At 37.0% G+C, this 13,302-nt stretch overlaps 1 protein-coding gene across 1 annotated transcript in view; it reads right to left on the bottom strand.

Annotated features, from left to right (window-relative positions):
* The window catches only part of STXBP5L (syntaxin binding protein 5L), a gene marked incomplete at its 5' end in the record, with an annotated part of 91,475 nt that overhangs the window by 66,140 nt on the left and 12,033 nt on the right, over window positions 1-13,302 (bottom strand). Inside the window, 2 exons of the mRNA XM_083356224.1 lie at window positions 4,317-4,451; window positions 10,084-10,184. Of these exons, the coding sequence (XP_083212350.1) occupies window positions 4,317-4,451; window positions 10,084-10,184 (236 nt within the window). The remainder of the gene's footprint in view (window positions 1-4,316; window positions 4,452-10,083; window positions 10,185-13,302) is intronic.

Here is a 13,302-nt window from a genome sequence, read left to right as displayed (position 1 = left end):
AATGGTGAAGCATGAAGGCCCAATCCAAAGTGGACTTGGCTTGTTCTAAAGCCTCCCTGTTCAGCTGCCAAGATAGTCTCTCCCTCCAGATTGACCAACAGCTTTTACTACAGAATGTTGTTATGGAACTTCTACCCTTCTTGAAATTAGGTTCCTCTCTTTAATTATACAAACTAATCTATCAATATAAGCAGGTCTCTTTTTCCTCATAGAACCCTCAGAACGGAGTTCCAGCACCTTTTTTGGATGGAACCTTGTAGGGTAGGCAAGACGGGTTGTATGACGTGTGTGAGTTCTGGCACCTTTTTCTTTTACAAAAAAAGCACTGAATATAAGTAAAGAGTGAATCTAACTGTATTGTTCAGAATCAATTCAGGGGGGATTAAATCTCCTTCTAGGGACTTTTGAAATTTATGTTGTCTAATTAGTTTGTATTTTTCTGAAGGTGACTGGTAGCTTATGAGGTATCTGCGGTAATGCAAAAATTTTCCACAGACTGCTCTGAGAAATGGTCCTTCTTAGATACTTGCAGGCTAGAGCAGCCTAGGAAGATGCTGCAAATCTCCAGCAACATGGCTTGCTATTTAGGTCTTGCTGTTACAATTAATTGTTCCCAAGCAGCTTGCACAGCATGCTTTGCTTTGACTGCTCATAAAGATGATAGTGCCTCTTCTGGATGATTAGCTTTATAAGGAATAATTCCAGTAGGCCCTATAAATGGCACTATGCTTGGTTTCTCTTCCTTTATTTTCCTGCACACAAGTAATCCTGATCAGACTAATCCATTAAACTATGCTGGTTAGCATGTTGCTGCTTAATGCAAAAAAAAAAGTTGTTCTCTTCTGGATGAGCTGAATCTACCTTTTTTGTCATGGGTAGGTCTTGATTCAGGGCAGATTTTATTTATTTGTACAATTTAGAAGCCTCCAGATGACTTTGGGCAGCTTGTAACAAATCAAATGAAATCTTTATTACAGTCATAGATCAGCAAAGGAGGGTGAGATACAAACAATTAGTATTTTGTTTTTTTAAAAAACTAAAAGGTGCACATGTATCAACATAGGAAGAGTGGGATACCCAATACAAAAAAAATAAAATTAAAGTATAATTAAAAAAGAAAAAGCCCTAAAAATATTAAAAGTATATATAAAAACAAGAGTTTATCTAAAAGGAGGGATAAAAACATTAAGTGAATGTAGGGGAACATAAAAGTTTATGGCCACCTAAATCTTTCACAACAGAAAATACTCTTCAGTATTTAGCAAATGGACAGAATTAAAAAGTTGAGTCCAGGATGTTGCTCGCATTTGTTGACTATTTTATACCAGACAATCTGATTTCTCTATCTATGAATATCCCAGTCTGCTGAATAGATCCAGATTTTACTGGAAGCTGCTCACAGTCTCAATAACAAGCAATTATAAAAATTCATCAGAGAAGGCATGTAATTCACAGTGTTTATTTTAGACCCAGACCAAAAAGTAATTTCCTTGGACTATCTAACAGGCTCCTAAAACTAACTCCTATCCATTAATAACTCAATTTTAAGAGAGAGAGATTTATTTTTGCATGCAAAAAGCTCCTGTAAAATTGCATTAGGGCTAGGAGAACTAAATGTAAGACTGTGGGAACCAAATTTGAAACTCATGCCTATAAGTGCACTTTATGACAATAAGCTACATCCCTTATTTTAAATTTTAAGAGCTGGAAATATATGACAGCAGGGAGTGGGCTGAACCTTTGAAGGATATGTTGGGCTGCTCTATGTCACAGTGTTTATTTCTCTCTCTGAAAAAATACATGCAAGCCTTAACAGATGATACTGAAAATAGAACTGTGTGGGGTAATTGCCTGAGTTCTCTCCAGAAGTCTCCTTCAAATAATCTGGCCTTGAAATAATTGAATAATTAACACTAACTTCTTTTAGAAGACCCACACATCTGATCCCATACTTATGTGCAAAACAATCCTACAATTATATTCTGTGCCTAATGCAGGATGAAGTTGAAAAGTGTAAAACAACTTTTCACTTGGTTGTCTTATTAAGAGTATCAATCCTGATAAGAGAAATGTGGCTGCTTCTGCTCTGGGAAGTCATAACAATGGCTCAAGCATGATACAAACACGGTACTATTTTGAGAATAGTACTCTTGTAACATTTTTAATGAGCTGGAGAGATAAACAGAATTTCATCAAATCTGAAGGAGATAGGAATTTGGATAGGCAAGTTAATAGTGTAAATTTTCCCTCACAATACCCATCAGGTTAAAAGTCACCCTAGGCCTAGGCTGCACTCTCAAAGAGGGCAGAGCAAGGAGCCAAAGGGTATTCAGGAATGTTATGGGATGAAACTGGAGTCTTAAGAATCTGAAAACTTAAGGACCTCTTTGGGTTATTTTTTTTAAAAAAAAATCCTCCCCCAAGTGCACAAATGAGGGTTTTAGCCCTAAACACTGGGGGATCTGGGAACAACAAAAGGGATAGATCACATGCAGCCCCCAAATAGCACTATTGCACCTCTGTTTTAGGAGACTGGAATGCCATTGAGAATGATCTTGATAGGTTAGTGAAAATAGGAAACCTAGGGCAAATCTAGACAGCATACTAAAAAGCAGAGACGTCACCCTGCCAACAAAAGTGCGTATAGTCAAGGCTATGGTTTTCCCAGTTGCAATGTATGGCTGTGAAAGTTGGACCATAAAAAAGGCTGCGGGCCAAAGAATTGAGACCTTTGAACTCTGGTGCTGGAGAAGACTCCTGCGAGTCCCCTGGACAGCAAGGCAATCAAACCGGTCAGTCCTAGAGAGATCAACCCTGACTGCTCTTTAGAAGGCCAGATCCTGAAGTTGAAACTCAAATACTTTGGCCACCTAATGAGAAGGAAGGACTCACTGGAGAAGAGCCTAATCGTAGGAAAGATTGAGGGCAATAGAAGAAGGGGACAACAGAGAATGAGGTGGCTGGATGGAGTCACTGAAGCAGTAGGCATGAGCTTAAATGGACTCCAGAAGATGGTGGAGGACAGGAAGGCCTGGAGGAACGTTGTCAATGGGGTCGCAATGGGTCGGACACAAATTTTCAACTAACAACAACAAACCTTCTAAATGATTGGAAAGAATAATTCTATTATATTTGACATTGGTCATATCCCACCTTAAATATTGTACTTAATTCTGCACATTTTAAGAGAGATTCAAGTGAATTAAGTGGAAAAATGCAACAAGGGATTGCAGATTAAGACTTATTAATATAATTTGAGAACTGAATTTATGTAGCTTTGAGAATTATTGTCTCAGAAAAATAATATGAAAACATTGTTTTAGTACCTGAGGAGCAAGAAGATGGAAATTTGTTTTGTAGGAAGTATTGGTTATAGATAGGCAATAAGAATGCAAAAAACACCCTCTTCAGAAAAATGAAGACAAACAGAGAAGGGGAAAATGATGCAGGAATGCAAAGCAAGTAGAGCATCTGGGAACATAAATGGAGAAACTAGACAGTAGATAAAGAAATAGAGCCAAACAAGGGAAAGGCTAACATTTGGAGGTCATAGCAATGGAAAAACAAAGAGCAAAAGAGAAGCAACAGAAAGAAATACAGTGGAGAGCAGGGTGCATTGTGGGCTGCACCTGACCTTCTACTGGATCATATTCAACTTGGAAAGCAAACTTATAATATTGCAAGTGAACAGTCTTTTCAACCAGAGAGCCATATCTTATGCCAGACAGCTACTATTCCCAGTACACTCTCCACAACTTGATGGGCTGGATAGCAGAGTTCCATGCTTGTCATTATCAATGATCTTCTGGTTCATCAGAGAAAATTACCTCACTACTGACTCACTCACTACATCTGGCATCTAATCTTGTTCTGAAGCAGCAATGAATCATATGGACCACTTCTCACATATTAAATTTGCAGACATTTTAAGTTCTCCTAAAATCTTTCCTAAATGTGTTCTGCAGACTAAGATATGCATCTTTATGTAGCTCAGGGGCTCTGCATGGATAAGTAGGCTTTTATGATACCAAGAATCACGAGTGTGACTTGCAAGGCTCTAAGGAAAGAAAGATAGTGGGACTAAAAGCAACTACTGTTTTCTCACTTTGCAGCAGCAAGATTGGGACTGAGTTGTAGTACTTTGCTTTCAGTAGAATACATTGCTACAATGCAAAAAGTCAAATACTGTAATAAAAATCAGGCTGATAATTATTAAAAACAACACCACAGCATCCTATGGTATGGATTAGATGATTTGCTTTTTATTTTATAAAATTCCAATAATATGAAAAAATAATGGACAATTCTCAACTCACAATTCTATTGCCTTGTTCCACATGATAACATATCCAGAAAGTATGAAGGATTCAATATTTACAATATGTGTATTTCCCCTCTCTGTTCCCACATAGAGCCATTTGCTTTGGAAAGGTAGATGACAGAAGGTAATCCTATGTCGAGGAAAAGACAATCACATTATATCAATCAATCAGTTTTTATTACAATCACCAACCAACAGTACAAATAAAAGCATTAAAACAACAACAACAATAACAGTAGTTAGAAATAAACATAAAAAATAGACAAAATTATATATTACGATTAATGGTGGATTTTTAGTGGGCACTTAGAGTCTGCCTAATTTTGCATACAAAATAACAAAATTCAGAGAAACTACTTCGTACTAATCTACTAACAGTAGCTGCCCTGTGAAAAAGATCAGTATTTCCTGGATATTTTATTAGATGAGGTGTTATAAACTGAGACCCTGAGCCCTTAGAGAAGATGCAGTATAGCAAGATGTGGGCTGTAGTTTCAATGGCCCCTTGTCCACAAGGGCACAATCTCAGTTCATACGGTATTCTTTTTGTATTGGCCCTCCCAAACGGCTGTGGGAAGTGTGTTGCAGCATGCTAAGGTTAATGCCCTTTGGATTTTGGGGACAGTTATTCAATATAGGTATTTCACTGCTTTAAAAGGGGGAGTTTGATTGCTCAATTAAACATTTATGGGAAAAGCAGCCCAATCTTGTTGGTTTTCCAGATCTTTAATATGTTATTTGAGTGCACTAAGTGCACACTGATACCCATCATCAAAAGCACTTCCCTGGAGAAACCAAAATAATGGAGTGTTTGTGAGATGGTCCTAAACCACATTGATTCAAAACTGACTTTTATAAGGAGGAGAAAAGAGTAGTGCAAAAATGTAAATCCATGCATCTGTTTCGATTTTGGCTAGTCTGGCCTCCCACCTTCGTACTACATTTGCGCCACTACCTGAAATATGGTTCTCATTAGGAATTTGGATTGCACCTTTTCCCGAGGTCACAGCTGAGCACCACAATCACATTATATAAACGTAGTAAAAACACACATCACATTTCTCATCTCAGATCATATAAAATAGTAGTTGTTAAACTAGTATGGGAAAAACAGAACATACTTTTGAATTAAAGTCTACTCCTACAGAGTGAACAAATATCAGCCTAAATTATTAGTTAAGGTTTTGAATTTTCACTGTCAGCAAACTATCCATGATCATTCATGCATCAGTGCTGTTTTCACTAAAAGACTCCAATAGAGAATAAGAACACTATTATGTAAAAAAAGATATAGCTACTCTCAGTGTAACTCCAATGTGACTCCACTATCATTCCCAGTCACAAAATGATCTTAACAAAAACTGGGCTGTCTTACAGTTGAGCTAATTTAATTGCTCACCATCTGGTATGATTTGTGCAGCATTTGCATATCTAATCCAGGCATATTGGCAAGAATTCAAATTAGCCTTCTCTGAACACCACATATATCAGTGATTGCTATTTGTACATTGGTAAAATTGAACAAAAAGGGGGAAAGTCTTTCTTTTGGAATAAGTACATATAGCAGTGACAACACATTTTATCTCACATCTAGGGTGTGTGTATGTATGTGTGTTTCTGTATGCGTGTGTAATAAATGAAAGCTAAGAGTCTCAGGGTTATGCTTCTCTAGAATATCAACAAACATCCAGTCCTTCTTCATTTTTTTTCTTATTGGGAAGATTTGACATTCTGACAGAGATTTTTCATCCACATGTACCTTTTTTCTTTAGTTCCTTTCATCTTGCAATATTTTGCCCTCAGGTGTAATTAATATAGAGGAGGTAAGAGTATTTGACCATTTCTTTCCTAGACCAGACATGAAAGACCAGAGCTAGACCAAAATATTGGACTGACAAAGCATAGAACACCCAGTCTAGATATATTTGCACCAATATCACAAGGGTGTCTTCTTTCAGTTCACTGCTGTTTTTTCATGAAATACAGACGTTTTTGGTACAGCAAAGATCCTCTTGCCACAATATAAGAGAGGACACTGACACATTTATATATGGCTCCTGGTCAATCACTGTAATCAAATGCTCTTCACAACCCCTTCCTACAATTTACCACTGCTCTCCTGGATCTTCAAGAGAAGATGGAACATTTCAGAAAACTGAAAGATACCACTAGATCCTGCTGTGAGGTTGTAATAACTTTGTTTAATTTCCTTATCCCATTAACCTAATCAGGGCTGGCCCATTCCATGTCCACATTTGTGATGGATTGTATACTTATGGTACTCTTCAGCTTCACACGAATACAGTGGAAGCAAAACCTATCCAGTCGAAGACAATGCTGGCAAGGAATTTAGTCCAAGCTATAAGCTACTCCAGTCTTCCATTAGATAATCCCCCTGTAGTCTTCAAACTTTCTTGGCTCTTGGCTCTTGCCAATGGCTTTCTTTTCTGTGCATACAGGTGTTAGATTAAATTAAATTAGATTAAATTTATATATCTAAAGAGAAAGCAGCAAAATGCACAATAACCAACTCGGATTATCTAAGGGAACACCTGCTGCCGGCATCAACTTCCCATCGTCCTGTGCGCTCCCACAGGGAGGGCCTTCTCAGGGTGCCGGCGGTTAAGGAGTGCCGGCGAGTGATCCCCAGGGGGAGGGCGTTCTCTGTGGGCGCGCCTGCCCTATGGAATGATTTACCGGTGGAACTTCGGACCGCCCCCGATCTGCATTCATTTCACCGGGATCTGAAAACCTGGTTTTTTGATCTATCAGGCCTGGACTGAAGGGGTTTTAGCTTTTAATATTGTTTTAATTGTTGGGCTTACGTAATTTAATCTATTTTAATTTATACTATTTTTATATTACATTTTATGCTGCCCTGTAAACCGCCCTGAGTCCTTCGGGAATAGGGCAGTATAAAAATTTAATTAAATAAACAAATAAATAAATAAATAAAGTTTCATGCAAAAAAGGGCATGATAAAGGACCAAAATGTCAGGGACCTAACAGAGGCAGAAGAGATTTAGAAGAGGTGACAAAATTACACAGAAGAACTATACAAGAACAAGCTTAACGTCCCTGATAATCACAATGAGGTAGTCAATGACCTCAAGCCAGACATCCTAGAATCTGAAGTGAAGTGGGCCTTAGGAAAGCTGAGCAACAACAAAGCTAGTGGAGGTGACAGTATTCCAGCTGAGCTATTCAAAATCTTAAAAGACGATGCAGTAAAAGTGCTACACTCAATTTGCCAGCAAATGTGGAAAACTCAACAGTGGCCACAAAATTGGAAAAGATCAGTTTACATTCCAATTCCAAAGAAAGGCAGTGCCAAAGAATGTTCAAACTATCGCACCACTGCACTCATTTCACATTCTACTAAAGTTATACTTAAAATCCTACAAGCTAGACTCCAGCAGTATGTGGATCGAGAACTACCAGAAGTACAGGCAGGATTTCGAAGAGGCAGTGGAACTAGAGATCAAATTGCCCACATACGCTGGATCATGGAGAAAGCTAGGGAGTTCCAGAAAAACATCTACTTCTGCTTCATTGACTATGCTAAAGCCTTTGATTGTGTGGATCACAACAAACTGTGGCAAGTTCTTAAAGAGATGGCAGTACCAGACCATCTTATTTGTTTCTTGAGAAACCTATATGCGGGTCAAGAAGCAACAGTGAGAACTGGACACGGAACCACTGACTGGTTTAAAATTGGGAAAGGAGTCTGGCAAGGCTGTATACTGTTTCCCTGCCTATTTAATTTATATGCAGAGCACATCATGAGAAAGGCAGGGCTAGATGAATCAAAAGTTGGAATTAAGATTGCTGGGAGAAATATCAACAACCTAAGATATGCAGATGATACCACTCTAATGGCAGAAAGTGAAGAGGAACTAAAGAGCCTCTTGCAGGTGCAAAAGTTGGCTTGAAACTTAACATTAAGAAAACCAAGATCATGGCATCCGGCCCTCTCAATTCTTGGCAAAGAGATGTGGAAGAAATGGAGGTAGTGACAGATTTTATTTTCCTGGGCTCCAAGATCACTGCTGATGGGGACTGCAGCCAAGAAATTAAAAGATGCTTGCTCCTGGGGAGGAAAGCTATGGAAAATCTAGACAGCACACTAAGAAGCAGAGACATCACCGTGCCAACAAAAGTGCGTATAGTCTGTCAAATCCTTTTTTGAGGTAGAGTGGGTATACCACTTGCTTGTCATGCAGCACACGTCATTTGAAATCTAGGAAAAAAAATCTATTTTTCTTTCTTCCCTTGAGTTATCTATCTTTTGCAGGACTTCTCTTCCTTTTTATATGTCTACTGATGCACTGTTTGAGCATTTCCGTAGTCATTTAAAATAGATGAGTTTCATGCCCATCGCTCAATCTTAATTCTAACTTTAATCTTCTTGAATATGGATATAGTTGTATGGTTCTTTTCCCCAAACTCAGATTTTTTAAAAAAAACACACCTAGAATGATGATGGAATTAATTTTTGGATGCTGAGTTAAAACTATTACTTCCCAGTCATAGATAAATTAAACAAAAAATTAGATTTTAGAATTATTTTAAACTAGTCCTAAGGTATGAAAAGATGGGCTCCAGCATGAGTCTGAAAGCTCAGGAGACGAAATCCCTGGTCCTGGTGACTGACCTGGATTGGATCCCGCAAGGAAAATAACCTCCATTTTTGGGTAGGAGCCTTGGTTGCTGGTTTCTGGGTCCAATTCAAGGTTCTGATGGCTTGGGACCTTGTTAACTTTGAAATGATTTGATCCAAGTGGAATCTGCCATCTACAGATCATATTGATCTGTAAAAAATGTGGCATCATCTCCTGGTCTCTCAGTGTGTGTATGTGCACACGCATACACCTGTGTTTACTTCTTATTATATATTTTATGCTTTGTTCAATTCATATAGATGTCCATCTCATATCTGTGACTCTAACTAGTTCACAACAATTAAAAACAATATCAAGAACAGTAAACAAATTCAACTAAAAACAACATATAAAACCATACTAAAGCCATTACTAAAAACTATATTTAAAAATAAAAAACACAGTCACCAGTTTCTCTACTGAGTTTATGTAAAAATACTGAAGGCAAAGTTACCCTCCCCTCTCCTGCAGACATTGCCCTACTGCTTATCACATAATCAAGATAGGCAGGCTTGCCCAACAAAAAATAAATTATTAAATAAATAATTAGATTAGTATTTATGAACTAAGTTTTAAAATGTTGCTTTATATGCCACTGAATTTGAGCTAGGATGAAAACTATTATTTGTGGGCTTCATTTTCTGTCAAATCACAACTACATTAACATTCAAAGCTGCAATAACCTTTCAACAAGATTAAAATTAATTCTACAATATAGACTAGAAATTGGATTCAGCATAAATTAAGATGTCCTTCTGCAGGCTACACCTGTCCATGTTATTTTTATAATGCTATTATTCATACTTAAATCCATCAAGGATGGCTTAGGACAAAGAATGTGAAAAGTGGAAACTCGCTCATGCCATGCAAAATGCTTGAGCAGAACAATGCCTATACTATTTGAAGAATCTTTAAATAAAAAATTGTGAATTAGGGCAGAGACGAGGGTCCTTGGACTCATGGGCATCTTTATCCCCTGGTTCATCTGGGACTGGTCCATGCGCTGCTTACGCTTGCTTGCATAAATGCAATAAGGTTTCAGTATCCAAAAACACATGAGTCAAATCAGATACGTAGATCCAAAAACCTTTGGAGTATTACCGTTCTCGATGAAATTTCAAGGAATGAAGAATCGCTGGCCGTTTCTGTCTTAGATTCCACAAATGGAGCATGTCATCTGAACTTGCACTAATCAAAGCACCCTAACAAGAAAAGAACATACTTTGTTTTATTATACAGTAGTGGCCACAATTGTGGAAACCTTTTTGGGAAAAGTGTACATTTGAGGTTTGATGGCCAATAACACCACTTTTCTTTGGAGTAGTACCATAAAATCATATATCAATGGAAAGATAATTTAACCAAGAATGTAATGCAATAACTTTTATGAAGGATTTGCTATTAGAGTAGCAGTTATAAAGAAGAAAAGTGAAACACATAGAAAAAATGAGATATACAAAAATTATCACCATAGAAAATACAAGATATACAAAAATTATTACCATGTCAGTTAATACTTAGTTGGGTAACTTTTAGCATGAATTACAGCCTTAAAACATCTTCCCATGGAGTGAACCAAGTCCTTTAGTTTTGCAGCTGTTATAATGTGAAACCAAGGTTGAATAATTGGTTCTATTAACTGGATTTTATTGCTGGGTTGCTTCTGACCAGGGCTTTTATTCTCATAGAACGCTCAGAACAGCGTTCTGGCACCTTTTTTTGCAAAAAACAAAAAACAAAAAACAAGCCCCTTCTATTGGCTTTCGAAAGCCTATTGCAAGGGTAGGCAATCTTGGCTCTTTTTTATGACTTGTGGACTTCAACTCCCAGAAATCCTGAGCCAGCCATGCTGAGGGGAAAGAGAGAAGTTTCTAAGCTGAGCCATGCTGGCTCAGGAATTCTGGGAGTTGAAGTCCTTGAGTCATAAAAGAGCCAAGGTTGCCTACCCTGCACTAGAGGAGGACATTAAAATTATTTACAAGGTTACTTCTTTAGGAACTAAACTTTTAGAATCTAAAACAGCTAATTCAAAAAAGCCAACAGGAAAGAACCTCACATTTTTCATCTGCTTCTGTCTTTTGGAAGGTAAAATTAGATAACAAAATAATCTATTTCTTATGTTAACATCTCTGTGGTGAAATCAATAAAGGTAACAGGAAAGAAATGAGAAACATTTTTCTCAATGTAATATGTCTAATTTAGCTGATGCTAGAAAAAAATAGTATCATTTGTACATACTCTATTACAACTAAACCACTTTAAATTAAACAATTCTTAGGAATGAAATATTCTTAATTTGGACTTTACTTTTACTGTTTGGACTGTTGTGTGTTTTGAAAAATAGATTATTTAGAAACTAGTTATAATGCACTTCAGAGTTTAAATAATTAACCTAGTTAAACATAACAATATATGATGTTTTCCATGGTGAGCTTAACATCAATAACATTTATTAAAAAGACTAAAATAATTTCTGGTGGTATTATCTGTACATTAAAATTTTGTTTAGTCCCAATCTTTCACTTTTCACATTCTGAACAAGCAGTGGTCATGTATCCTAGCATGTTACATATGTGCATAAGCGTAGTCAGTAGCATATACCTTTTAAAAAATATCAAACATGCAAAGAAACAAAAATAAGTCCAAAATATCTGTATTACATCCAGAAATGCCAACTTTGCAACCAATATTTCTCATCCATAACTATGGAACCCTAGGGATACCTGCATACATGCAAATGCTTCTCTGGGATCAGTAACGCAGCAGGGATTGCTGGGAAATACCAAACATGGCCTTGAGAATTCCTATGTTTGTTACAAATTTTTCTGGATGTGGTTGGAAAGAGGCCTAGAAATGCCAGCATAGCAAACTGAAGGTGCAATGTCATTGGTTGCTGGAGAGGCACAGCAGGCTGAGTCTACTGAACAGTTTTTGGTGTTAAAGGATGATCCAAAGGAACAGAGAATGACACGGGCTGCGCATAAACGTAAAGAAAAGGAGCAACTGAAACAGAAGATAGATTCTGGTTCTACAATACAAGGTCCTGTTACTACTGAGACGGTGGGAGGAGCAAGACCGAAGAGACCAACTGAGGATCTTCAGGCATTGTTCTATAGGCTTCAGGTCTCAAAGAATGGCAACAAAGTTCCTGACTTGGAATGTTAATGGCCTGAATTCACCACAAAAAAGAAAGAAAGTATTTCATTACCTGAAGCAACATAAAAATGATATTGTTTGCTTACAAGAAACTCATATTTGTGCGAAAGATCAAAGGTATTTGATTAATTCCCAACTGGGATTACATTTTATTGCATCTGCTCCAGATAAAAAGAGTGGAGTGGTTATCTACTCAAGAAAAGACTTACCAGTTAGATTAATTGAGACTGATATACAAGGAAGATATGTTATTATTGAACTACTGTTACAAGGCAAGAAAGTTCTTATTATTGGATTATATGCACCTAATCAACAGCAAAGAAAGTTTTATAAGCTTTTACACGACAAAATAACTCAATTGGATTATAAATCTGTTATTATCATGGGTGACTGGAATGGTGTTTTGGACTCATGTAAGGATAAGAAGGGATCTTTTAAAAATACCCCTAATCATTCTAAACTGCCTAAAGCCTTTTTTGATTTGAAAGATGATTTGGAATTAAGAGATATTTGGTGGGAGCGAAATTTGGAGGACAGAGATTTTACCTTCTTTTCAGACAGGCATCAATCGTTTTCCAGAATTGATTTTTTTGAATTACTAATGATCTTTTTTCTAGGGTTAAAAAGGTCAAGATTTTTTCCAGAACATTATCGGATCATAGTCTGGTATGGATGGAGTTGTTTAATGAAGATGGGATTAGAAGATCTTGGAGATTGAATGAAAATTTATTTAGATATGATGAGTTCTCGGAGAAATGTAGGGAACATTTGAAAGAATTTTTTGCTTTGAATATGCATAAAGGTACTTCGATTGAAATGGTTTGGGATGCTAGTAAAGCTTATATGAGAGGGGTTTTGATTTATATGCATAATAGACATAGGCGTAAGCAGATGCAAAAACATAAAGAGTTGGAAGAAGAAATTAAGTTGAAAGAGAAAGCTCTTATTTTGAACCCATTAGATAAGAGAGTAAGGGACTCAATAAATTTGCTGAAAGAGCAATTTAATATGTTAATGGCAGATCAGGTTGCAACTAACTTGCGTTATGCGAAACATAATACTTTTTATAATGCAAATAAACATGGTAGGTAGTTAGCTTATCAATTAAGGAAAAAACAGAAATTACATACTATAGAGAAAATAGAATATACGGGTAAAGAGGTT

This window comes from Vipera ursinii, assembly GCF_947247035.1.
Source record: "Vipera ursinii genome assembly, chromosome: 2".
Classification (NCBI taxonomy): Eukaryota; Metazoa; Chordata; class Lepidosauria; order Squamata; family Viperidae; genus Vipera; species Vipera ursinii.
The sequence above is the reverse complement of the archived record's forward strand: the minus strand, read 5'-3'. Positions and strand labels throughout refer to the sequence as shown.